The 27,039-nt window shown below is 42.5% G+C and overlaps 3 protein-coding genes and 1 long non-coding RNA gene across 4 annotated transcripts in view; 2 read left to right on the top strand and 2 right to left on the bottom strand.

Moving 5' to 3' along the window:
* Positions 1–2,747: 2,747 nt before the first annotated feature.
* Positions 2,748–6,175, bottom strand: tmed3 (transmembrane p24 trafficking protein 3). Its single transcript, XM_006628860.3, has 3 exons — positions 5,830–6,175; positions 4,648–4,893; positions 2,748–3,702 (listed from the first exon to the last, which is right to left on the bottom strand). Exons 1-3 carry the CDS (start codon positions 5,971–5,973, stop codon positions 3,469–3,471), a joined length of 624 nt encoding a protein of 207 aa, XP_006628923.1. The 5' UTR covers positions 5,974–6,175; the 3' UTR covers positions 2,748–3,468.
* Positions 6,176–7,026: 851 nt separating this feature from the next.
* Positions 7,027–13,337, top strand: LOC102686409 (retinol dehydrogenase 13). Its single transcript, XM_006628975.3, has 7 exons — positions 7,027–7,295; positions 7,734–7,874; positions 9,267–9,458; positions 9,835–9,996; positions 10,491–10,607; positions 10,870–11,077; positions 12,578–13,337. The coding sequence occupies exons 1-7, from the start codon at positions 7,214–7,216 to the stop codon at positions 12,672–12,674; spliced, it is 999 nt and encodes a 332-aa protein (XP_006629038.2). The 5' UTR covers positions 7,027–7,213; the 3' UTR covers positions 12,675–13,337.
* Positions 13,338–15,618: 2,281 nt separating this feature from the next.
* Positions 15,619–21,370, bottom strand: ankrd34c (ankyrin repeat domain 34C). The gene is made up of 2 exons (XM_006628859.3): positions 21,063–21,370; positions 15,619–18,439 (listed from the first exon to the last, which is right to left on the bottom strand). Exon 2 carries the CDS (start codon positions 18,384–18,386, stop codon positions 16,779–16,781), a length of 1,608 nt encoding a protein of 535 aa, XP_006628922.2. The 5' UTR covers positions 18,387–18,439; positions 21,063–21,370; the 3' UTR covers positions 15,619–16,778.
* A 1,033-nt stretch (positions 21,371–22,403) lies between these two features.
* Positions 22,404–27,039, top strand: part of LOC107076929 (uncharacterized) — a 42,628-nt gene continuing 37,992 nt past the window's right edge. Inside the window, exons 1-3 of the long non-coding RNA XR_001478056.2 lie at positions 22,404–22,507; positions 24,793–24,857; positions 26,592–26,660. This is a non-coding gene — a long non-coding RNA (uncharacterized lncRNA). The remainder of the gene's footprint in view (positions 22,508–24,792; positions 24,858–26,591; positions 26,661–27,039) is intronic.

Raw genomic sequence — 27,039 nt, 5'->3', positions numbered from 1 at the left:
GTTAATTTAAAGCGTGCTTCGGGAAGATATTGCCAAAACAAAACCAAAATGAAATGGGTTGCTTTTCAAAGACCTAATATTAATATGATTTATAATTAGCAGCATTGAGAGTATTGACATGCAGTCTTACTTTCCTGCGGAAATCTGATTTTACTTCAGTACAAGATTCTTTGGCCTCTCCATTTGGGCAGATCTCAGTTGACATGCCGGATCTCGGTTCAGATGATGCAGATAACTGTCTCTGTTCAAGAAAAGCAGCACCTTTTCTCTTCTTGGCTTCTGAATTATTTTTAAAACAAGGATACAGTAGTGACAGTTTTAAGTGTAATAGTGTGACATCAGAGGAATTTTGTACACAACTGCAATGAAATGCTTTATATACTAATACAACATTGAATTTTACATCCATGTCTTACTAACAGGTGCATAATTAAGAGTAGGATGTTGCAGCAATCTAAATATATAAGCAGCCCTTCAAAACTCTTGTTCAGCACCAGGAGATATCTGTGAAAAGGATCCCTCTCATGGTGAACAAGTGAACTGCACCTTTAATAATGCAGAGACAGCAGGTAACTAAATCTCCCATCAGGAAGATTCAGCACTTTCTCAATAACATATAATGTACTGTTTAAGACATTAAAAAAACAGTTGGTTACAGTATAGAACCAAATAATAAAATCTATTGCATAAGTAATTAACACAATCCAAGCAGAAGTGATGGCATGCTTAATTTATTTTTTGCCATAAAAAAGAATGGAAAAATGAATACACAGAACATTAAAAATATATTTGGGATATGTTTTTTAAAAAAAATCTCTCTTCACCCTTGAGCCAAACGTGCATGTACAAGGCAGTGTGAAATCAGGCAGGTAATGGCAACACCCTGGTACAATAGGTCATTTGTTCTTTGAAAGATGTTAATCCTTCCTGGGGATTAAAACTGTCTGAAAGCTGCCCTGCAACTCCCCAACAGAACAGAAAGATGAGCCTGCACTGCAACAAACAGGCACAGATGCAAACAAAATAACCTGAAAGTACAGACAGGACGTTTTAACAGAGGAACTCTCCTAGTTCCTTAGATTTAAGGTCACTCAATAGCAAACAGAAGGAAACCGGTTACAACTCAACCTAAGTGAATTCATTTTGCTTGTTTGACGTTTGGTTTGTGCTGTATAAACTAACAGCAGACAGATGGTGGCGGTTTTTCCACTAGAATTACCCAAGCATGAAATACACCACCTGTCTTTTATGGTGGAGCACTAAAACAACCTTCTTTTCCAGTTTTATCTGGTACTCTGATCAGTGTGATTCACCTAGGATTCCATGCACGTAATGGGAACACTTTGTTTTCATATTAGTCGGGAAACAATCCTTAAATCCAGAATTTGACAGCATTAAGCTATAGTTAATCTAACTGTTTTTCCCTCTTATGATTCTAGAAAAAGCTATTCAACTAATTGTTACAAACAAGCAAATCCAGGAACATCTGTGTGAGAGGGCATATTGTAAAAGCTTCCAAAGGTTAGGAACAATAGTACACTCAGCTGTAGGCTTTTAGATTTTGTCACAGAAGAGAGGTTCTGGGGAGGCCAGTGGTATAATACTGTCTGAAGGGCACATCCATAACTAGCTAGGTCTCAGCTAAAAGGTGCGTTTTTAAAATGCACAAATGTCTTGTAATGCAAAACTGCAGAGTTCAATTTTAATTCAGTGTTTGCTGTTTTTGTAACATTTTTCTCCACATATGTCAAGTTTGTGATTTGTAAACATACTGTACCATATAAACTAATGTGGAAACCTTTTTTTTCTTTCTGAGCTGAATAACCAGTGGCGTAAAAGAGGTTCTTACCCACCATTCTCCTGCCCAGTCATGATGAGATGCTCTGTTTAAGATGTGCATTGACACGTTTCATCTTTCAGATCGCCAAATTTCACAAGACACATCGGCTACCACAAAAAAGATAAGGAAAGAGAGAAAGCCTGACTCAGTGCATTAATTGAGTAATGTAAGGGCGCAGGACTTACTTGTGGTGTGTAAAAAAACGCTTTTCACAAAACTGCAAAGGAACAGTTGTACAAACGACATGAGAGATCACTTTTAAAGTTGGGAGGAATTGGGAGATAAGACCAGTTTATTTGCATGACCTGAGGAGTGAAAAGAAAATAGAAACCTATAATTCTAGCAGTGTAAGTAAAAGCTGAGGGCAGCCAAGCTTGACCCAACTCTTCTCAAGGAGAACTAAAAAGAGATAAGAAACAGGACACTTGTTACAGCAAGTGAAAGCTATAATTACACAAGATTGCCTATTACCTACAATATCAAATCTGCTCACCATCTGGGAGAAGAGGAGACATCACCTACTTACACTGCAGGGATAGCCAAACATATTTTTAAAGAATACTAAACAGAAGGAAGTTGCACTTGTCACTTTTCTGGACAAGCTCCAGCTGTAATATTATAACTATTTTAACATTTAAATACTAAAGCTCACAAGGTGTGTTTGTAATTTTACTTATATAATTAATGTAGCCACCATTTTTATGATTTCCGACAAGATTTAATACTTTTTGCTCTATTAAGTTTCTTTCCAGAAGAAGTCAGACTGTTTTACTCTGAGAAAAGATGTTAACCCAGTGATTTCTTATAAAAGTGGTGAAAGCCTTCATGAGAGACTTTAAAAGTGTGCATCAAATGTCTTCAGTAAAAAAAAAATGCATGAAGATGGAGTGGGATTACACGTACAGAGTAAAAATAAAACTCACTTTTAATGCAACACATCAGAGAGAGACTTTTTTTTTTACTAGTACATATTCACTATGTAATGACACAGGAGAAACTATTTATGTAGCTGTACAGCTGAAGGGGTGCCCTGTGAGAAAAAAATAAATATTAAAAAAACAAACAAACGCAAAAATCCCCTTAAAAAGGAATGCAATCTTCAGGTAAGTTACAGTTTCATTTTAACGATGATGCATCGTTCCAATCTTAAAATGCCCGATGGGCTCATAAGCTTCATTTTGGTGGTACAGAACTCCAGTCACTCAGGGCCTCAGTGCTGTCTTCACTTAGTACAGAAAGGAACTAGCATCAGTCAGACTTGGACTGTGAGCTCTCAGGGGGTCTTGGTGTTTAGGTAGCGCCCACTGTGCGGGTCTTGTCAGCTAAGCAGCAGGTCTACTCAGACTCATTGCTCGTCTGCTGGGCTGCTCCTTACAAAGCAAACTGAGCAGCCGCTTGGAAATATTTTTACTCAGTCGTCAGGCCGTTCATTATTATATTATTCTTCATCTGCTGGGCTATTCATTACAATCGAAACTGGCCAGTTGATGAAATATTAACAGGCAGGACTGGGGCCTAGGGTGATGGGAGGGAGTAGAGTACCACCTGCTTTCCCCCGTTTCTCGAAACCTTCCCCTCCCGCCAGCACTCCAAGGCGGCCGAGAGGGCAGGCGCTCTCGGAGCTACAGCTATGTGTTGGCCGCCACGCCACTTTTCTTGTCCGTGAAGAAGCTCTTGAGCATGGCCACCTGGCCGATGCTGACCACGAAGAGGATGAAGGTCTCGCCGATGGACCAGTAGGTCACGCGGTCGTGGATCTCCTCCGCCCGGATCCGGTCCTGGGCCTCCCTCAGCCGGTACCAGGTCTGCGAGTCGGTCACCGTCTTCAGGATCTCGTGCAGCGAAAGGCAGGCCGACTCCATCTGAAAGGAAGAGGTCCTCGGTGAGGGACGCCGACAGAGCGGGGGTCTGCCCAGACTCTAATCCTGCGCATCTGCTGGGTCAACTTGCAGAAGAAAACAAGGATAAAAGATGCACAGACATCCTTCAGGGAAAGCCCAATGACTATACTGCAAGGGAGGACCTTTTGTTATATCCCATTTAAAAAAAGAAAGTTTTACTTTTTCATCTTTTATTCCCTTTTAAATGTGAACCACACTGACAGGCTGGAGGCTTTGTTTTGACCCTCTGCCTGCTTCTCTTATGCAGCTGTTCTGAAGAGGATCTATTCCCTGCTGAGATACGCCTGAACTGTTTAGGACACTTTTTTTAACTCACAATGATTTGTCCTCATTATATTTATTTCTGAAAAGGTTAAGGAAACCAAGAAGCACAGCAGTGAACGTGCCTGAAAACATTAAAACAACAACCATTTCCACTGCCAGTACACATTCTCTAAAAGAGGAAATCGGCAAAAGAGCCTTTTTTCTTCTACCTCAGGACTTCTGTACTGAGGTTTTTTTGTTAACTGGTGAACCAAAGAATCTCTCAGCTGCGTAGGGCCTTAGGAATGTTATACACTGGTTCGACAGAACAGCGTTGCCTGGCCTTGCAGTGTTTAGGATCCTGGACTCCAGACCAGAGAGTTGCAAGTACAGACCCTAGTAGAGTACGGGACAAAATTACTTTAGTACATACCTTGCTCTAGAAACTGATATTCAACACTGCAAATTACACCTTTTTTCTTTACTTATTTACTTATCTGTTTAAAGAAATATTTTTGAAAAATGAAGCCCAAGCTGCTTCTCAGTGGGTTAAGCTTCATGTTCAGTGTACACTGATCCTTTAGGCGTTACTTTTAAGAAGCTGAACAGACAAATGTTTTGTGCTTCTGTTCTTTTAGGAGAAAAGATAACAGGGAGACAGACCTGAGTGAGTGCAGTGGCCCTGCTCATTTCAGGAATGAGAGGCTTCTCTTCCCCAGCTCGGAAATCAAGGTAGATGGTTTTGTGAGAGAAGGTGGAGAATTCATTGCTGAAACAGACTTTGTAAACACCTTTCTCTTCTGTGGTGTGTGAGAAGCTGTTGTACTGCTTCTTTTTCTCCTGATACAAGACTCTGTCCAGTGGATCAGCTACAAAGCAGTCAACATCATAATTCCCGCCAGCAATGACCTGTTTTTTAGAGAGGAGAAAATAGTTTGGTGCCAAAACAGGTGGGACATAAACACACAAGACAAATATGCAAACATTGTGCAGGGAGATTAAAATCCAGTCGATCAGGTTTAAGAATTAAAATAGCATCGCAGTTGTTTCAAACCGCCTGGATAAGGGCTTGTTCAAGCAGCCGCCGGTATTACTGGGCTCAGATAAATTGTAGAAGTCTTGCACTTCTCGTGCATATAATGGACTACACTGTCAGCTGCAGGTGGGTAGCGGTATTACCACATCGACGGTACAGTAACACCCGAAACACTCCGCACTTGCCTGGCGTTTGTGCGATCTGAAAATAATTCTTTAAATTCCTACAAAACACGGTAGCCTCACTAAAATCGTATCTCCATAATGTTTGTTTCAGGACTAATTTCACTAAAACAAGTTTATCATCTGAGGGCTAAGTGTGAGTCAACAAATATTATCCGTGTAAGAGGCAGAATAACTAAAGCGGTTATTTGGTTTTATTAATAAAGGGTTTAATTAACTTGGTAATTGGTTACACAACGTACGCTAAACGAATAAAAACGAATTTCGCTCAGTTGAAGGAACATACCAAACATATGGATTTGACTTCACAGTTATCACAATACACACTGAGCATTAAACCACTGAGTTTACAGTATACGCATTTACCTATGCAGGATATAAATCACTTTAGGCAGATCATTCTATTTTACAAGTTGACATTTCAGTTCAGTGGAAGTTCAAAATATATTGGAACCAGTGCTATACCCTGTATACAAAACACGACAAGACACGATTCTGCTGCGCTTAAAACTGGCTATTTGAATCTGCCTACATGCACTACATGTTCAAATATCTAGCAGTGATATTTTTTAAATGCTGAAAAAAAAAGAAACGAAATATAAAAAATATTTGCACGAGTGAACTTACTTGATAATCTATATCAAACTTAACTCCTTTTTCAAGTTCCTCGTAGAAGCACTGTTTATCGTTATCTGGTAATTCAAACGTCAGCTCAGTACTGGAAACGAGAACAGCGTTCACCATCAGGCAGAACAGCAAAAGAAATCGCATGTTTGCGCAGTAAAAAAAAAGTTTGTAAATATGGAAAACTGTAAAGAAACAAAAGATAAGGCTTTCAACCTCTATCGGTGCAGTAAAGATTGCTCTCTGCTAGCAGTTTTATCACCGTGCCTACTTGCAATAAGACTTGTCTGTAAACTGATGACGACGTTTTGTGCCGGCGAATCCCTTTTTGCAAAACGTGACGTGGCAGGACAGAATAGCGCTTCCGGAGTGAAGGACTGTGGGAAGAGAGGTGAAGTGTTCGTGTAGCATCTTCTGCCATCGAAAAATGTGAGGGAATCGCTCCGCGATTGGCAGTGTTTTTTCTTTCAAGGGTAAACGTTACAATGCGCCATGCGGTACATGTACATTTAAATTCAACAGGCAGTATTTACAAAAGAAAAAAAGTCCCAGGCCGTGTACCAGGCGCTCCACTCCTTTATTGCTGCGCTGATCTCTGCAGAGCTGCAGCTGCATGACGTCATGGACAGCCCTGCGAAGCCCGTCTGCTCTTCTGTCTTCACAGATGTTGTGCAAAAGTGGTTTTATCCACACCTCAAACGATGCAGAAACTCCTATGTAAAATATGATCTTGATATGTTAGCGGCTGGATCTCGCAAAGATAAAATAAACGTGTTTAACAAGTCCCCAGAAATGAACAGAGGAGCGTCCGCGGGTTAACTCCACGCTGAAAAGTAGAATTGAGGGAAAAAACAACATTTCGGCTGTTAATGCTTTGTTTTTTTCCCTCTTTCTACGGTTCAATGTGTAATACAACTGTCGGAGCTCCTTTAATAGCGTCGAGAGACGAAGTGTGGTGTATTAAGGTGTACAGCGTGTTTTAAACAATATTGCACATGGAACTGATTTATTCTTTTCGGCCCCCTTTCTCCTGCGGGAGTGCTGGTGTAGGGCGTTCAACTGCACAATAAAACTTCTGCATACACGAAACAAAGAAACGTCCATATAGGGATGTCTGTATAATGTCTGTAGAGGCGTTTACAATACATCCAGCATTTTCACTATAAATATACAGAAACGCTCGGCTGCTTTTGCCTGAACAGGATGCAGCCGACAGGGGGCACAGACACCGCAAAGTTCCCTCAATGTTACGCAAGCTAGGAGGAAGTACTGTCCTGTAATTGTTACTGTACGCACCGTACGATACAGTCATCCTCGAGGTTAGACTGGAGGCGACTTTATAGACCTGTACACTGCTGCGGCCAAGTGATCTGGTCAGACAGGCGCCATGGAGCTCTCTGGGTGCGCTAAAGGAATAAGGGACTTTGTGCAAGAGCACTCATCCGGCATCACTGTTGCTGTAGTCGCAGGTACTTGTTTACAGTGTTACAGGATATACTGAATTATTAAATATCGCGGAAAAATCAAAACATACATTTGCCGCGAGCACTACATCGCCCTATATCAAGACCACTTGTTTTGCACTTTTAGATCGGAAATCAAAGATTAAAATTTTAAAACGTAAAAACACATGACACACATAAACTTTGTTTTTGCAAGTATCGGTTGCTTGTAAACAACAGTTTCGCGTAATAGTATTTGGGCAAAACGGGGTAAAGGGAACATTCTGGTAATTAATATGAAGTCTGGAGAACAGAGAACGGAGATGGGATGGGAAGGCATTGTTACGCCTCGAAGAGCATTGAATTATTTTTATGTCAAGTTTATGTTTCAGATAGAATTTGTCAGCTCCGCCGTTCTGGGCTTTTTTTTGGGTCATAAGTCACAGCTCTTGTTTCCTGCCCGAGGTGTGGGGCTTGTGGTTCTCCGGAGGTGGTTTGCCGGAGGCAAGTGCAAGAGCCGAGCTCGCCTGGATGGGAAAACTGTCCTCATCACCGGAGCCAACACCGGTATCGGCAAAGCCACAGCCGAAGAGCTAGCTTGCAGGGGTGAGCGCCGAAACCCGCTCTTCGTCACCGTTACCGTCTGCATGATATTTTCTTACATAAAAAAAAAACACTCTTCAGTCTTAAGTGCCCGTTGTGGAGAAGCACAGCAGTAAAGCCTTTTCATCCAGATATATCATCAGACAGAAATACGCTTCGAGTACAAGAACATCCGATTTTGAAAAGTGACAAAACACAGATCTGAGGTCAGTTATTCACACGGAGTCAGAGCTTTAAAGCTGTGACCATAAGTAGAGGGTGCTGGCGGCCGTGTCTTCAGATTTTCATATACGCAGTTTAAATAATCGAAGTGATTAGCTGCTGATAAGAAATCGTTAAAGCCTGCAGGATTTCAGCGCCACCCGCAGAGCCGGGTTTTGGCTGTTCCACCCTGTTTAAAGAAGAGCGGTGATATTGTCACGGATAGGTAACTCCTAAAACGAAGTCTTATTCTTGTTTGGTGCATGACTGCGCCACCTAGAAATTATAACGGGTGCAAGGCCCCTCATTAATATTCCACAGGTTCTTTTAATCTCCCAGAATCCCCTGTGCATCCCTATACTACACAATTATCATGTATAATATCCCATTTATCATTCTACCCAGGAACGGGAATGGTAATCCTCACTGTCTCTTAGGCAGCTTCTCCAGTCCTGGTCGTCCTGGGTAATCCTCACTCAAGACCTCCCACCTTGATTTCTCCCCAGTTGTCAGGTAGTGGGGGAGGAAGGTGATGGCGGAGCCTTCCTCAGCTGCTCCCTGTAGAGTCCATGGCACCCTCATCCTCTCCTGAGTCCAACTGCTCACGAGCAGTCCCACAAAACCCTTCTTCCAAGCCGTCCTCTTTCTGTCCTTGGCGTTTCCTCCAGGGAAGAGGCTGCCCAAATTAGGCCGAGTGTGCCAGTGCTCCTGTTCCCAGGCCTCACTCTCAATCACAGGCCAGTCAAACCAGTTTGGCAGCCCCACACATTGCCTACTGCATGGTGTGGTCATTTTCTGGTGTCTGTGTCAAGAGGGCCTTTGAATGAGGCAGAACCTCCAGGAGCAGGGCATCAAACTGAATCAACACCACGGTGCCACTGGCCCAGCAAATCCAGCAGCCCAGCTTTCCAGCCTGTGCCAAAAGGTTCTCTTGTGGTGCTGTATAGTTGACTGGAGAACGCTTTTAACTTAGGCTTACATTTCACCAGAGAAGTCTTGTCAAACCCCCATCACACCGCTCGATACGAACACAACATTGTGCGTACTCTACGACTGACGACTCCTTCGTTTTGAAAGCAGGGGGTGCGTTCTCTCAGCTTCAGTTAAATTTGTGCTGAACGCACTGCCGTCGTGTTTCACAGTTCGTGTCCGAAGGTGTTCAGGTGGACAGCTAAGGGCCGCGTGTGTTCGCAGGGGCGAGGGTCATCTTGGGGTGCAGGGACTTGACCAGAGCCAACAAGGCCGCGGAGGAGATCCGCCAGAACAGTGGCAATGGAAACGTGGTGGTGAAGCAGCTGGACCTTGCCTCGCTGCAGTCGGTGCGCCAGCTGGCTAAGGACATCCTGGAGAGCGAGGACAGACTGGACATCCTCATTAACAATGCAGGTCCGGGCATGTGTCCAGACGGGTCCGGGCTGTCTGTCTGGGTTGGCATGGGCTGTCATTCCGGTACAAGCTTGGCTCCAGAAAAAATGGACGTTTAAGAGGTGATCCAAATGCTGACTAGTTGAATCCCTATAACATGCTGAGGCTGTGGGCAGGCATATCATACTGCTTAGTTTATCCTCTTCACATGGTTCGATTAACACAGACTTAAGACCTGTGTGTTCTAGGGGTTAGACAACTATATATAGAAAAAGAAATGGTTGGGTAGACAGACCCCTTTCTAAGAAATAATTTCGGGAGTGGAGCCCCTGATAAGAACAGGTAATGCAATGGGGTGGATGGATGGAATATCTTAAAGATGGCTGAATGGTTTCAGGCATCATGATGTGCCCTCAGTGGAAGACAAGGGACGGGTTTGAAATGCAGCTGGCTGTGAACCACCTGGGCCACTTCCTGCTCACAAACAGCCTGCTGGACCTGCTCAAGAAGTCTTCCCCGAGCCGCATCATCAACGTCTCCAGCCTCGCTCATGAGAAAGGTAAGGCGGGAAATATCTTCCTTCACCACGTAAGACCTTTGAGACAGTCCCGGTAGCATTTTCTAAATCAGTGTCATTTTTCTCTTTGGAAGCAGCTCTGTGAAATTTCTGATGCAGGATGGTGTGCCAGACATATTTAAGAAGGAGACAGGAGTTGCAATCTTGGTTTTCGTTGTTGCCAAATGTTAACATTATGTCTGGGTTTACCAGAATGAAGCATGAGCAAGCTTTTCTCGTGCTGGCAGATTTCCTTTCTGCATGTACAGGGGTATCCTTTCCTGAGGAAAGGTGGAGCGACATGGGTCTCACAAACATCAGATGCTGCATTTGCATTCCTCCATCTTTGTGGTGTATTCAAAAACGCATGTTAAGGACTCGCAAACCAGTGTCTTAAAAAGTTTCTTGCGTCTTTATTCCCAAAGTTGCAGGGGTTTGATTTAAAGCGTGTCCGACGGATCTGAGCAAACCCACAGCTTCCTGCATTCCTGCTGCAGGTCAGATCAACTTTGACGACATCAACCTGGAAGCAAGCTACGATCCCGTGACGAGCTACAGACAGAGCAAGCTGGCCAACGTTCTGTTCACACGGGAGCTGGCCGCGCGCCTGAAAGGTGAGGGGTAAATCCCATGAGGGGTGATGGGGGGAGGCCCTGAAGGTGGTGCCTGAAAGAGGGTACCAAGGTGGTAGGAGTTTGGAGCAAGCCATGTGGTTGAAGAAGATACCCCAGCTTCTTTCCAGAAACAGCTAGATGAGATCCTTAGAACAGTGGTGGGCCTCCTCTTTTGTGACCTTTTTTCGGTTCTTAGGGCTTTGACCTTTCGGTGTATTTGGTACACTCTCGCCTGGGATTGATCAGTGACTCTTTTCTGTAGGTACGGGAGTGACGGCAAACTGCCTGCACCCTGGAGTCATCCGCACCGAACTGGGGCGGCACTTGATGCCCACTATTCCAGTGTGGAAGAAGGTTGTATTCTTCCCATTTCTCCTCCTGGTCTTCAAGACTCCAAGACAGGGAGCTCAGACCACCATCCACTGCGCGGTGGATGAGGATCTGGAGGGCGTCACCGGTGTCTATTTCGCGTAAGAGGCACTAGAAAGACTCCCCACAGTTTAAGGCTTGGCTCACTTGGCATTTTGTGTTCCCATAGGGACGCACAGCGGCACATTGCTGCCTTGTAACATTGGGCCCCTGGGTTCAATTCTCATCCTGGGGTGCTGTCTGTATGGAGTTTGCATGTTCTCTTCTGGTTAATGTGGGTTTCCTCCGGGTGGTCTGGATTGCTCCACCAGTCCAAAACCATACTGGGAGGTTAGTTGGCCTCTGGGAAGACTGGTCCTGGTGTGAATGCGTGCATGTTTGTGCCTCTGTCTGAGTGTGCCTAGCGATGGACTGGCGTCCTGTCTGGGCTGTAACCTTTCTCGTGCGTGTTACTTGCAAGGACAGTCACTGGCTCCCCCAAGACCCTGAATAGGAAGAGGTGGTAAGAAAATGGATGGATCTATTCTTGTAACGCTGCTCTGTAGAGGTGAAAAGGATCCAATGCAGATGCAGGAGTCGCAGGGAGGTAAGTAAACGTGCCGAGCAAATCCAGGAGCTGAGTCGTAGTCCGAAGGCGAAGGTAGGTCGAGATCCGGTAAAGGCACTGGTGGCGAACAATCCAAAACGTGAGACAGAATCGTGGTCGAAAAGAGAGCTACAGGGTCAAATCCAAAACAGGCAATGATAGCAAACAATCCAAGGGGCGAGACGAGATCCGAAGTCCGAAGGCAAAAGGTGCAGGCAGAATTCCAGGAATGCAAAAGAGGGGTAAGAACGCTAGGCTGAGCAACAAGTAGAGAACTCAATACCGAGCAACGGGAATCAGGTAAGAATGGTATAAATAACCCGGCGTGCCGCACGGTAGAGCAATTGCAGGTGTGTTAACTCGTGCGGCGGCGCTTGTTAGTAGTAATCCGCTGCTGGTGCTGATTGGCTCGCTTACGTGTTGATCTCAGCTGGCTGGTGGTCGTGACAATTCTCCTATTCAAGTGCCAATTTAAGTTGTTGAGAGTACTGTTTGTATAATTACTGTGCTATTATTATACAGTAAATGCCCTAAAATGAACTTCTATTACAAAAATTATAAAATGAAGCCAAGTTTAGTTTCTTAGTTTAGGTTGGTGAAATAAACATTAAAAGAATGCAATTCTATTAGAGGATGGAAATGTTATTAATTATTATGAAAATAACACTCTCATTTATGTTCTATTCGTCGGTACTGAGTGCTGAATATTTCATGCTTGTCATCCAGGCTTCAGTAAACTTGTGTAGACAGCCAAGCAGAGCCCAGATTGGAAAAGACACATTTCCTTTCCTTCTTAATGAATAGAATTTGTACAAGAGCCTGTTCTGAGTTTGCGAGCCCTGAGCTGGATGCAAACGAATCTGTCTCATCTTCGTCCCTGGGATTACAGACTGGGCCATGTGTATGACAAGCCAGTTTGTTCATTTCCCCCTGCAAGTGAATTGGGGATTCCTGTTTGCAGCACCTAACTGTGTGGTATGTTGTGCCAAGTGGAGGGACTGTGTTCTCGTTTCAGTGACTGCGCTCCTAAGGAAACAGCTCCCCAGGGCCAGGATGATGAGGCTGCCAAGAGACTATGGGATCTCAGTGCCCAGATGGTTGGTCTATCCTGATGGAGCCCTGATGTACTCACTCCCCAAATCTGTTTGTTAAAAGCGTGGTAGTAAGTAGTCCTCTGCTGTATTTCAGGAGGATCTGCAAGTATTTTACACATTTTCTCCTCATATGCCTTTGCCTTTAAGGTCCTGATTAAACCGTTAATTTAATTGACGACCAGTAAAATAGGTGCAGCCCAGGGAGTTTAGAACATACAGTATAGCACCACCAGCTTCTTCTCCAGCAGGACAGATCAGAACTCCTCCATGCACAGCTGGACTTTATATTCTTCATGGTGAGAACAAGCTTTGAGTGTCTAGATGTTTCCCAATGTGCATTTGGTGTATACTGTAGCTGTTCTCTGATTGGCTGGCTGGAAAACTGGATTATGCGGAAACAAGAATGGGATAGGAAACTTTATGGCCACATCGAACATACAATCTTGTGTTGTGTCATCTGGTGTGCCTTGTGCCTGGGAAATATACATAGACATTGTAGCCGAATAATTGTACTTATCTAATATTTGTAGCTCAATTAATGAGGTTTGATTGCCTCTTTTTCAACTTTGATGAAACCTTCTATCTCTTCTCTGTATCTCTTTCTGACTTTTAGATGTGTGTGCCAGTGAACACTAATGGGATGTGTAAATTCAAACTTGAATAAATTTTTCCAGAATCCAAGTGTCAAGGCTTTACTTTGGTTTATGTGTGCTAAGGTTGATGTCTTCAAGGTTATGAAAATTTTATTTTAGCCTTGACTGTGTGGGGCAAACTGCCAGTTCTGGAAGACTGTTTTGCTCTAGCTGTGAGAAGGTGACAGGGTTAGTCAATTATTTGTAGAAGAGCCTAGCTGAGTATGTTGCTGAAAGCAGTAATGGATAGCCACAGTCCTCAAGGGACTAGGTTTCTGCAGGTTTAACAGGTGCTTTTGGCATTCTGGCACAGATGTTTGAATGGGGGTACCTTCTCAAGAACTTAAACATGCAGAGATCTGTTGTGAAACAAAATCTACGAGTCTACGATCCTCAAGTCCAAGTAGACAGGATTGTACCTGCTTTATTAATACAAAGAGATGCACCAAGCACGCTGTGAGAGCAGATGCAGTCTACGAGAGGGTTGATTTTTTACACTGCTGTACTAGACTTGAGGGGAAAGTGTACCTCTTGTTTTGGGAGTGCCTGGACAGCATCTGGGGTTAAACATCACAAAAATATAGTTTTGGATTGTTTTGTTTTTTTGTCTTCTGCTTACACACAAATTCCTTTTCTCACTGGCTCTCCTTACTTTAATTCTTTAATTTTGTATACGTTACCTGGCTTAAATCACAGATTTAAAACCGAGAAGTGTGCATTTTTAATCAAAAGCTGTCCAGCTCATTTTAAAGTACACCCTCTTATTAGATTATGACAAATCACAACATACTATAAATAATTAGTGGTTAGCTGGTAATAATTAACTGGTATTGTAATTAATCTACAATAAAACTAAGCACCTTGCTTTCCAATGCAGTGATTGTTAGCTGACACCTCACACAAAGTTTTATAGAACATTTATTCAAAATATACAGTATAATATATGAAGAAAGAGTACACCAAACTCTCTAAGGGTTTACCTTAAAGCACTGAATGGGTGTCTTACAGATACAGTATGTCTCACAGAAGCAGTAAAAGTGCGTATATTTACACCAGTGATCTAACTGATTCCAGTGTGTTTTTGTAAAGAAAAGTAGGAGAGATATAGTGCAACAGTTCTATGCATGAATATTATGCAATATTGAATAAGTAACAATACTGTATGATCTTTTGACTAGTAACAATAGTGAAGCCTAGATTTCACTCTAGATTTCTTTTTTTTGTTCAGAACATATACCTGTCTAATAGGTACTCTAAATTTTCTCCTCCTGGAAAGTCTGGAGTTCTACTAGACCTTTCTAACACTGTTTAAAGTTGGGGATCACAATTATAAGCCCTACATAGATAGATTCTGTATATAGATAAGTAATATACAGAACCCTGTTGGTTTCATACATTTTGTTTTCTTCTGTTTTAACTACCTCAGCTTATCATTTAATCTAGCATTTGAATAAAAAGCTTACTAACGCCCAATATTGTCATCACAGAAATAGAACAAAATTGTAAATAAAGCCACTGTGATTTGAAAGTGAAAAGTCTGCTTTGTTGCATATTTTTAAGAACTGAAACAAAAAATTAAAAAGACAACAGCTTCATCAGTTCCAGTATATTTGTTTTACCAGAAGGCACTACATACACATTGGTAACAAAGGCTTCAAGCCTTGTTTTCAACAGAGCTACAGTGTTAAAGAAGATCAAACAAGAATATTTGCTTCCAACTAGTTTCTTTAAGTTTTGCAAACTACACAAAACACCATGGGAATTTGTTAGCCACACAAAAAACTAATTGGACTTTCTAGAATTGTCCTCCAATGATACATTTCTGTGCTGTTTTGAATGAATTATTGCAAATCTAAGTAGCCTTTTTTGTGTAAATGTGAAATAAAGTAATACTTTAAAAAAGGCAGTACAATGCTGTAAGAGGACTGGCTATGTGGGTTTCGTACCCACAGTGATTTCTCTTTTACTGCCCTGGTAACATCCCTGCATATCACAAGGAAGACAAGACAGTGGGTAACAAAATGACCTCATGAGCGGCCATATTTCTTAGGTGAGCAACAGAAAAACTTGAAAACTAAAAGGAAATGTCAGTGAAGTAAAACAAATTCTTTCAATCTTTTTGTTGATATACATTAAATACAGTTACAGCTTCATCATTGATACCCAGGACTGGAAGATAAACTGAAAACAACATTTCTGGCCTCGCCACTTTTACCCAGTTCAGAACTGACCTGATTTTACATCTTTTCAAACAGAAGGCATGTGTGTTTGTGAGGAAGTTAAAGCTTTAAATATTAACAAATTTTTCTTCAGATTTTTCTTCAGAAAAATCAGACAGAAAGAGAAATCCATTCATTTATGATGTCTGGGTGAATATGAAACAAATACCTCAGTGATCTGGTACCTTTGTGTCATTTTCTTTTGCAATGAATTCACTCCTTTTACTCTAATTTGTCTTGTTTACTCTAATTTTGTTGTCAGTACAAAGAAACAATCTGTATTATCCACACTGTTGGGCGTGGAACTAGTCAAAGCAAGCTAGGGTGTAATTTTTAAGTACTACAACACTTCAACAGCAACTAGGAATGACCACTTTATCAATCCTAATGACACGATGAAACAAGTGAAAACATCTCAAACTCAATGCACTCTTATACATTTAAAAACTGTCATATTCCAGTTCACGATCAATATTTGGAGATTTTTTAAATTACCCTTTGAAGCTCATAACCTCTGTGAAACAGCTTGCCTCCTTAGGGTTCGCATTCGATTTCTTAATTACCAAATATGACCAGAACTGGTTCATCTGTCTTATTTATTTTACATTTCTTAGTTTCCTTTGGATGAAGCCAATTTCTCCCCACATTAAGCTTCACAGCACATGAAGGCTTGCTTCATGCTTATGTTTTTCCTTATCTGGGACCTGAGTCTGTTAGCTTCAACCACTGGCTGTACGATGTACAGGACCCAGTTGGTAATACACAGTCCTGCTCTGGCAGTTGTCGATAGAGTTTGCATTGATTCAGACTGATGGACCATTGGGTTTTCGTCAAACAAGGCCTCAAATGATCATTCAGATTTCCCCCATCCATCTGGCCTTCCATATATGTTTTAAAACAGAATGATAAAGCTCAGTACTTCAAAGAGTGTGTTCTACACACTTCTGAGAGTTCCCAGGTGAGCACTGTCCTCAAGGGTCCTTCTGTCACCTCACAAATCCACCATTACATTCAGAAACATTTCCTAATATTTGATAAGGCTTGGGGTTTAATACTGGGCACAAGAACACATCACTAAGGAGTGAATCCTGCACCCTTGACACACTGTCTTTATTCCTTCCAGTTGTTTGGGCCAGGCTGCTCTTGAAGCACAGGGCTCGAGGGAAAGAACATGATCTGAAAGGACAAAGAAGCAGGTGGGAGGTTTCACACCAGGCAGATGTGCTTTTCATGTGTCCAAAACAATGAGAACGAAGAACCGTGGCGTCCCTTCATTGATTGGCTACTTCTTCGAAATCGGAAAGCTGTTTCATTTGCTCAACTTGCATAGAATGCCTTCTTATGAGCTTCTTTTTGGCCTTCAGATCGTTTCTCTTTGGTGAGCTAGGTGCTACAGGAACCATTGACCTGACGCAGGTGGCGAGAGGCGAGGAGGGCTTGCTGCTCGCCCCAATGTCAGGGATGGGGGGGTTGGGGTTGACGTTCAGAGGTGGTAGGTACCCCGGGCGGGTGTGGGATATGTGGTCCATCAGCAAAGTCCCGGATCCTCGTCTCTCCAGGAGTGCCGGGGCCCTGCGGCGGGCCGTGCTCGGAGACGTGCTGGGAATGCTGTCCAGGGACTCCCGGGAGCTTGTCAGCAGCGTTAGCGGAGATGTATTGTGTTTACGCCTCTCTGGGGGAACCTTGGCTGAATCGAGTGGGCCGGAGGCTGAATCTGAGTACAGCTGGGAGTCTGAGTCATAATGGTCATTGCCCAGGCGTCTCCTGTACATGGTATCCCTCAAGCTTGGTGGGCCGCTGGCGGGACCGCCGTTGTCTTGATCCGTGGGCACAGTGCTACGCCGTGCCAAGGGCTGATGCTTCTCGTAAGAGGTCTTCCGAGAGGCCGGCGCCGATGAGGTGGACGTCATCTTCGCGGGCTGCTCCGCCACCGAGGGAAAAGCGGGGGCCCCCTCTTTGCTCTCCACGCTGCTGTGCCGTGACAGGGGCGCCCTCTTCGGAAGAGACAGCCCGTTCATGGCCGCAACGACGTCCTCGTCGGAGGCGGCCCGCCTGGCTTCCTCGTACGCCGCGGCGGCCAGGACGGAGGGGGCGATCAGCCCCCAGGGCTCGGACTGCAGCCGCTTCAGCTGGGGCAGCCGCGCGCGCTTGGGGTTACAGGGCTTCTTCGTAGGGGAGAGGGGCTCGGCGGGCAGCTTGGCGGCGGCCGCGGAGCCCGCAGTCCCGCCCCCCGGCGACCTTTTCGCCTGGAAGCTGAAGACAGTTTCGTGCGGCTTCTCGCTGCCGGGGGCCGGTGACGTTTTGAGGTCGATATCGGAGGGGGAGGCGCACAGGGCCGGGGAGTAGCGCTCCTCCAGTTCTGGGGACGGGGGCACGTTCAGATACTGCTTGGTGGTTTTGGTCCCGGACGGTGACTTGTCGGTGGTTATAATGATGACCTCCTTGCCCTTGGCCTTGCAGGCGTCCAGAAGGAGCCTGAGCGTCTCTTTGTCATCAGCGTTGATGCCGTAGACCAGCGCCGAGGCTCCAGAGCGGTCCTCCAGGCTGGGGTCGGCGCCGTTCGCCAGCAGTAGGGCCACGACCTCGTGGCCCGCCCTCTCGCTGCAGGCGTGCATCAGGGCTGTCTTCCCTGTCTTGTCCTGGATGTTGGGGTCGGCCTTGTTCTCCAGCAGGTACTTGACCATCTTGGCCTTGCTGACGCTCTGCTGGTCCGCGTGTCTGGACATGCAGGCGATCATCAGCGGGGTCTCCCCCCGCTCGTTGCTCTCGTTGATGTAGGCGCCCCCCTCCAGCAGCAGGCGGGTCAGCCTCAGCCTGCGGAGCCACACGGCCTTCAGCAGCGAGTTCCCGTCCGTCCGCACCTCCATCACGTCCTCCATGGTGCAGGCGAGCGCTGGGCGCTCCTCTTCAGCCCGAGGAGGAAATCGCAGACCTGCAGACAGTAAAACACAGCGTGGATTGGAAAACAGTGCCACGGACGGGAAAAAAAAAGCCATCCATTTAAAAATAGTACATGAATGTACAGATGTGCATTGAATTTTCTTACTTCCTTGCTTGTTTCTATGCTTTGTGATCCTTGTGCATCTGTGTCTAACTCCATTGAAATGAACACCAGCAGCCATATCACCCTGCAACTCATAACTGGCAACCCACTGGAGCTCAGCAGGTGTGATCCTGGTCAGTACCTGGATGGGAGACCTCCTGGGAAAAACTAAGGTTGCTGCTGGAAGAGGTGTTAGTGGGGCCAGCAGGGGGCGCTCACCCTGTGGTCTGTGTGAGTCCTAATGCCCCAGTATAATGACAGGGACACTATACTGTAAAAAGGCTCTGTTCTTCAGATGAGACATAAAACCGAGGCTCTGAATCTCTGTTGTGTCTCTTGAAAGGAGTAGGGGTGTAACCCCAGTGTCTTGGCCAAATTTCCCATTGGCCTTTACCAATCATGGTCTCCTAATAATTCCTAGACATGTATTGGATCATCACTCTGTTCTCATCTCTAGCTGGTGTGTGGTGAGAGTACTGTGTGCACTATGGCTGCCTACACATCATCCAGGTGGGGTTACACATTGCTAGTGGTGGAGGGGATCTCCATTACCTGTAAAGCGCTTTGAGGGGAGTGTCCAGAAAAGAGCCATATAAGTGTTTTATTATTTATTTTTCTGTTCCAGTCTCAGAACTTGAACACAGGACAGGTTTGTATTTGATTATCCCCACCAGAGGGCGCTACATGTACGGAAGACAATCGGTAAAACTCCGAGTGACAGAAGAAATTGCAATTTTTTTCTACACATTCAAATTCTGTGCTTGGCTATTCCTGCCAAGCCAAACTTTTTTTCACAGATTACGGAAAGAATAATGTATACAGTGTCGCCGGGAAAAAGACGAGTGTTGTCGGGATTATCGATTTTGAAGCCAAGAGCCACCGTCTCTCGCCGCTGCCTCATTTTAAAGACCTTTTCTTGTTTGTCTATTTGTATAAAAAAGGTTTATTATCACGGTTTCCCCAGAAATGTGCATGAAGGTTCGTTTTAGCCGTTTGATTTAAATCTATGATTATATACATTGCTTAATAGTGTTCTGTAATTTTTTTAAGTGTAGAGAGGAGAGATTTAATTTTGTCGGCTCCTGCATTTTGGACATGTAATGTGTGCATTTTAGGACATTAAACCCAACGTTTCCAAACATTATTTAAGTATAATACTACCTTAGGTTTTTTAAATAATTGGGGTAACATTATTATTGCATCGATGCAACGGTCATGTGCCACCTACGCGTTTCCAAGTCTAATTGCTCTTAACTAATACTAATTGCGGTTATCGAAAAATCTGGTTGATTAAAATAAAAGAAAAGCATTTTAGTTCGCCACGATAGAAATGTAAACTTTTTAAAATCATCTTTCTTGGCAACCCACCATTAGACCGTGTGTCGAAGACACACCTGTTGACTTCGTGTTTCTGTATCTTTTATTGAAATCAGCAGAATAAAATTAACATCTCAGATACACATTTTAAACTGCGCGTCTCTTGCGACACCATTAGAAACGACACAGCACCATTTTAAAGTTAAGTTTCCTAAATCAATTAAAGCAAATATTTTTTAGAGCAGTGCTTGATTGATTACGATATGAAATTTGAAATATTAACCTAACCCGCTCTTTCAAAAAAATGCTCATCGCTTACATATGCATACATTTTCCAAGCCCGGCTGAATATCACAATGTACCTATTTATAGGTGTGAGAGCTGCTTTGCCGCTCAGCTCTCTTGAAGAGAGAGGCTCCGCTGTCCATGGTTCTCAAGTGCAATCGTCTACGTTTTCGCAGAGAATGTGACGGTGTTCGGTCCTACAGCACAACTTAATTCAGGCACACCTGCTCATTTCCTTCAAGGTTCAATACCTATTCATCCCCTACCGTAAACTATTGTTTACTATGAAAAATAATACTATGGAGGTACATTTGCTCGATTCTATTTAATTACATTTGAGATATAGATTGTTCGATCCTTACAATACCTGATGTGGTTCTTTTTAATCTATTACTTTCACGTATGGATACTCACGTTTAAAACTTTCTAAATACGCCTAAATTTGAAAAAAATGTTTATCAGACCTAGTTCTTACAAACGACACTATAGGTCTTGGGTTTAAGACATTCTGTAGCACGTAAATTCTAAAGCCAAAGACGAGACAGGCAAATCTCATGTAGCCGATATCAAGAAAATGGCATACGTCCTAATTATAATTTTGGAAGTCCTCTATTTCTGTATATTTAACATATCTATTACCATCATCCTACACTGGAGCACATTCCCTAAATTTATTAAGTGTGTAAATTACAAGAGAAGAATACAGGGTAACTGATATTAAGAAAAGGAGAACAAAACGGCTTCATGTGAATGAACCATCAGATAATCAATTCTTCGAACTTTGCTACAGTGATCAGCCGATAAGCCAGAATCCAAAGGCTGACACATACGGGCTAGTTAAATGTATATTCAATACATCACTCGGGAACTTGCGGTCATTTAAACTCGATCGCGTCCAGCACGATCTTACCTTTCAGAAATCAGTGTTCTGAAAGTCCAGGTGCCCATGAAGACCAACATCGTTCCATGCTGGACGAAGACAGTGTGATCTGCTCAAGGTGCAAGACGATTGTTTGAAAAGAAAAAAAGCCTCCAATGCAAGTCGGTGCCATTGAATTCCTTTCTGAGTTTCTTCTTCAACAGCCTGGCGCCAATAAAAAGCCCGAGAAATCCTATTTTTGGTAAAACTCTAACGTGCTGGCACTTTGAGCGCTTAAGACCAGCAGCTTCGCTTTCGTTATGGCAACGCAATTGATCAAGCCAATAGCTGCATTCCCTTTTACACACACTGGAAATAACACACACACACACATAACCCCAAGATGCCGGGTTTATAAATAACATTTTAACTTGGTGAATGAAACGTGCATGTCATTGACGTCACTATTTTTAAAAATAACCTCTATGTCCGGTATTTTTTCATTATTTGTCATGAACGGAAAACAGAGGAACACAATTTCAACTTGTCATTCCTATAGCCCAGAGATGACCAACCCAGGTCCCTGAGAGACGTATTTCAGCACGTAAATGTATACAGTGCGTTTTGATATCATTTGCATGTTAACTGGTTCGATAATGTCTGGAATGGCCAGCTGTGGTTTCTCGAGAGTTGTGGTTCAAATGATCTCTGATCTCCTTAATTGTACAAGTCACCTTCCCCAGTAGTCTTAAGAAATTGATGATTTAAGGGTTACGAAGTGATCTGTAAATCCTGGCGGATTGTAGATCTTCAGGACCACGGACAGCAAACTCTGCTGGAAAGATAAACTGTAGATAATGATTTTACAAACGAACTGCAAAATTGAAGACTTCATACAACGTAGAAAATATAAAACGGATGGAGCATATATATTAATGTGATCATACAGGACCTTACAGAAGACGCATTTGAGTCTGACAGTTGATTTTATTGTATTATTATATGATGATATAAAGGCAAATGAGACACTCACCACCATTTTATTTATTTATTTGTATGACTTCTACAACTTACATCATATTACTGAAGTCAATTGCAATTCAGTTAGGGAGATATTTTTATTTGTAGGGAAATTTCAACAATTACTACACCCGAGGGAAAAAAATATCCTGCGCAATGTTATGCCCTAATAACAACCTGCATCTTACGTCTTTATATTTCATAGTCTGTGCGTGTGTATGGTAACAATCAAAAATTAAATAAATACATAACGTTACCGGCACCATCAACTACAAACTTGAAAACATCTTAGAGTGAACTAGAGCAGAACAGCAAAAAGAGCATAATCTTCTGCAGTGAAATGGCAAACATTTCTGTTGTCCTACTTGACTGCCTTACTTGCCTTTCATTGGGCCTGAACTGTACGTTTTAGCTCCTGCGTGTCTAATAATGCTAAACTCATAGCCGTTGAGGAGCAATGCTTTGCGTCACAGGAGGTAAGGTAAGAAACGCGAGCTTCTGACGTCATGTTTCCGCTAGCTTGGCGCGGTCTCGGGGAGATGACGTATTGCGTGACGCCTTTAGGTTTCTTAGTAGGTACTTCTTATTGCTTATGCTTTAAATGGCTGAATTATCCTAGATTCAATTCTGGCAGGATCGCATTGTCTCATTTGTCCGAGGAGTTTCTATGCAGTTTCTTGCCTCGGAATTACCGAGTTAAAAGTATTTGAATAATTTAACTAATGACATCAACCTCAGTCTAGGACTAGTTTTCAACACCTTTCATCTCCCTCACCTGTCATCTGTTTTTTGGGGTTAAGAAACCGCAGTTTTACACATTGAAACTTGTAGCGGACCATTTGGTGTCGCGCGTCCACGTGAACCATCATATCCTATAGAGTGAGCGGAGACACTAAACCAAGGTCCTGACTGCTATCTCATTAAAGATCCCAAGGTGCTTTTCGAAAGTGTAACAATATTACTTCATTAGAGTGTGTTGACTCTGGCCTCTAAAACCCTTCCTTAAGTGATATAGCAGTTTCTCAATAACACACTCGAGCTGAAGGGGGCTGCCGGCTCAGAATGGTTGGTGCGCTTTTGGGAACTTCTGGGATGCAAATTGCATGTCTGCAGAGCAGTATTTTATGATTGTAGTTACAGTGTCTTGATGCAAGTGACAGCAACTTCTTTGTTTTTTTTCCCACGTTTTACAGTACATTCATAGTATCTTGTAGCGTGTGAAATGCTTCCTTGTCGTAGTTTTAAAAACACTTGGAATTTTAGAACCCAAAACACGCAGTCGTCTCCGCTGAAGACTTAATAAGATTCAGTTGTTTTCACCGGACTTATGTGACGAGAAAATTAGAACCCACTGAAATTCGTTGTGTTGCTTCCAGAGAAATTAATCGTTTTTACCACCATGAACAACTATGAATTACTGTGAAAGTTAAATGAGAACGACTCTCTGCTTTTACCACCTTTTAATAAAGAGTCAATAATTATCACCTCGAGGCGCCATGGCAACCATGTCAACACATTGGGCTGTCTTTTTTGAATATTTATTAGCGTCGAGCTGTCAAAAATTAAGCTATGGCTACCTTCTTAACATTTATATTGAAAAATGCAAGTATAACCTATCAATAAAATACATATTTTCAGTATAAAACCCATTATTCTAATGGTGGAAATCATTAGTGCTTTTCACCTAGTAAGTCTGAGTCTCGATTTATCTGGAATTTTGTTTTTTTATTCCAGTGATTTCCTTTTCTCTTATTTTGTCAAGTTAACAGAACCTTAAGTAGATACCTTCAGAAATGTAATTTCTCATTTACTTTGCTTCTGTTTTGTAAAAAAAAATTGATGGATCACAGAAAAATTGCAAATATAGCTCACCCAGGTGTCTTATACGAAGGAAATCTATTTTCTGTCATTCTGGAAAATAAAGCTAGTTCGCAGACTGTAGTTATTTTGAAGGGTTCAAATATATGGTCATTTTTGACTGGGAAAAAGCTGTAATAGTGCATATGATTAAGATATCAAAATGTATTTAACCAGATACGACAGTTGAGATCAAACTTTCATTTCCAGCTATGAAACCATTATTGCACTGAAAACAGGACAGTGAAAGAAATAATCAATACAATGTACATAAAATAATAGGATGAGGCATTATTCACCACTTACTCTGATGGGAGAACTTTATGTATTAATATACGTCATGTATTAATTATAAGAAAAATCTTGTGAATAAGTTATATGGAAACCTATTTATCCATTCTTCTGTTTCTTTCCTGTGGCTGTCTTACTGTCACTTGGTTATCATATCTTTTGCTAAATGGTTATCAAATTTATATACAAGGATCATCACATTTTTCTTCCCACTCAAACATCAAATCAAGTTTTGTACATGGAAAAACTATCTGTGCTCATCCAGCACGGAGCAGAAACACGCAAACCGCATGTGATGGATGCATGTTTCTTCCCTTTAATAATGGCGTCTTGATTTATCGCTTTCTGCTTCGGCAATTTTCAAAAATGTCATTCCTTTGTGCGTTATTGGTCCCGACGGCTGACTAAGAGTGCCCTGATGTGCTATATCAATCGCAGAGGGAATGTGCAGAATAATCTCGCCACATGGGGATTGCTACATGAGTCACACTCTGTAAAATGATTTGCCATGCACAGAACTCATGCTGCATCTCCTGTGGAAAGTAACTTGTGAGTAATATGGTGAGGAAGCTTTCTATCTCCCATATCTTTTTTGTGTTTTCTTCCTTTTCAGGGCAAAGCTACAGAACAGACTACAGTCTGCTCCACCTTTGTCAGAAATCCAGCCTCCATCATCAGGTATGAATACAGCATGTGGTTACCAGCATCAGATGGAAGGAATTCTAGTGTGTTTACAGTTTCCAGTTTTGCTCTTGAGCAGAGAATTAGGCGCATATTAAATACAAATTGAGGCCTGCCAAACAACATGTAAATTCACAGTTCTGCAGCTTGATGGCAGGTTACCATTAAGAAGGAGTAAGAGGCTTCTAAAAGTCTGCCATCAATGACTAGATTTGTAAGTTCCGGTTATCTGACGAGTCAAAACTTTGATTTCAGTCGTGCTTTAGTGAGTAAGTGCCAATTAGGGTTTTATCAGGAACATCTTCTCAAAGCAAAGAGTCAACAAAATCATTACCAAAATCTTTCTGACTGTTTTAGAGGTAGGATGTGGATTTCTGCACCCAGTTTCAGCCTACCTTTATCTGTGTCCCTGTATATGTGGACTAAGAAATGTACTGTTGGTACTACAGTCCAAACTGTAACATAGCATTGTCACAGATCTCTGGGCGATACTGTGTATACAAGGATTCTGCATGATATGTCACAAAGGAATATTGTAGCCCCCCCTTCAGGGGAAATGTACTGTGCCAGCCTGGTGAATCTTCCAAGACAAAGCATACAGTACAGTACCACATTCCCTCTGGATATTTAAAGGGAATGAACTGAACAGTGCAAGAGATATGCATGTAATGTCTTTCACCAGTTTCTAACATAGTGTTCTTTTAGGATGACATGGTTGTCTGCTTTAACTAGTCAATCTTGAAATTCTTATATGTCCAAGAGAAAATATTGCAGGTGATCCCGGGGGTTGCCAAAATAAAATTATAACTGTAGAAAACAAAGAGCCAATCTGACAACTATGGTGATTCATTATATAGCCCGTAAATTCTGAAGCACCAATCTATAGACGTACCTTACATCTAAAAGTGCTGGAGATTAGACATGTCTGCCAAGGTCCTTTAGTACTGTATTTTTATTTATTAGATTGATTTTCTGAGGATGATCTCTCCACTTTAATAGATCAACAACATTTTATAGATTTCGGGGAATCAAAGATTCCCACTGCATAGCAAATTAATCTCTCTCATTTCTCTTTCCATCAATGAGCCATTGTACAAATTCTGCTAATCACAATTAACAAATAATATATGTTTTGTACTGCTTGATTTTTAAGAACACCTAAAGATATAATAAATCCATGAGAGCAGGCAGATTGAGAAACCTTAAAAAGGATCCAATGTGCAGTACAGCTGTTGAGAGAAAAGATGAGGATTTATAATTATTGAGAATATTATTATCAACTTCTGTTCACATTGTTGGAATTGTGGCTGTTGTGCAAAAGGCACCGGGAAACATCAGGCAAAATAGACTTCAAGAAAGAGTAATAGGAAACTAGGGGTCTTAGTGTTAGATCTTAACACTCAGTGTGTGTTTTTGTTTTTCCAGGGGAAAAGGGTCTGGGATACTTTTTTTTCAATGCATATTTGCATTAATCAATGCCAACCTTTTCTTATCGCTTATTGCATTGTGTATATTTATGCTGAGATGTAATTAGACCTAAGTATATAGGTGTATAGATGTTCCCTGCACTGTTTTGACTAGAAATGCTTATCTTCATTTGTCGTTCAAAATGTCCTAGCCTTCCAAAAAGTGGAAATCTGTCTTTTCAACACAAAAGAAATAAAACGTCTTCTTGGCATAATAGCAACAGAGACTAAAAAGAACTGAACCATGGCACTTTCTTATTTTTAGGTTGCTATGGAACAGCAGTGAAGAAAGCACTGACAGTAGCAGAAGAGCTCTAGGTTTTGTGAAGTACAGGTAATTAAAACCCTATCCTAGCCTTTTTTGAAATTTCCTCACAGGTCAAATGCACAGATTCTACTGGGTCATGAACGTGAGCAGAGGTTCAATACTGTGTCCACGTAACAGCATTGTAAATTTGTCCGTCTCTATTATTCCAGGGCCACATTTTTTTAAGTACCTGCGGTTGTAATTAGATGACAGGATTATTGTTTTCAAACAGCCTTGAGCAGAGCCTGTCTCATCTGTGCCAGGCAGCTCTGGCATTTGGAGCAGGTAGATATCTCCTGTATTGAAAATCCAAGAGTATAATCAGCCTCTGTTTACATACAGCAAGTGGGTTGAGCTGCAGATTAATATTGCAAGCCATGCTTGTTTCGCTATGCGGAAGAATGTA

Source organism: Lepisosteus oculatus, chromosome 5 (genome assembly GCF_040954835.1).
Source record: "Lepisosteus oculatus isolate fLepOcu1 chromosome 5, fLepOcu1.hap2, whole genome shotgun sequence".
NCBI classification, from domain to species: domain Eukaryota; kingdom Metazoa; phylum Chordata; class Actinopteri; order Semionotiformes; family Lepisosteidae; genus Lepisosteus; species Lepisosteus oculatus.
This window is presented reverse-complemented; position numbering and strand designations above follow the sequence as displayed.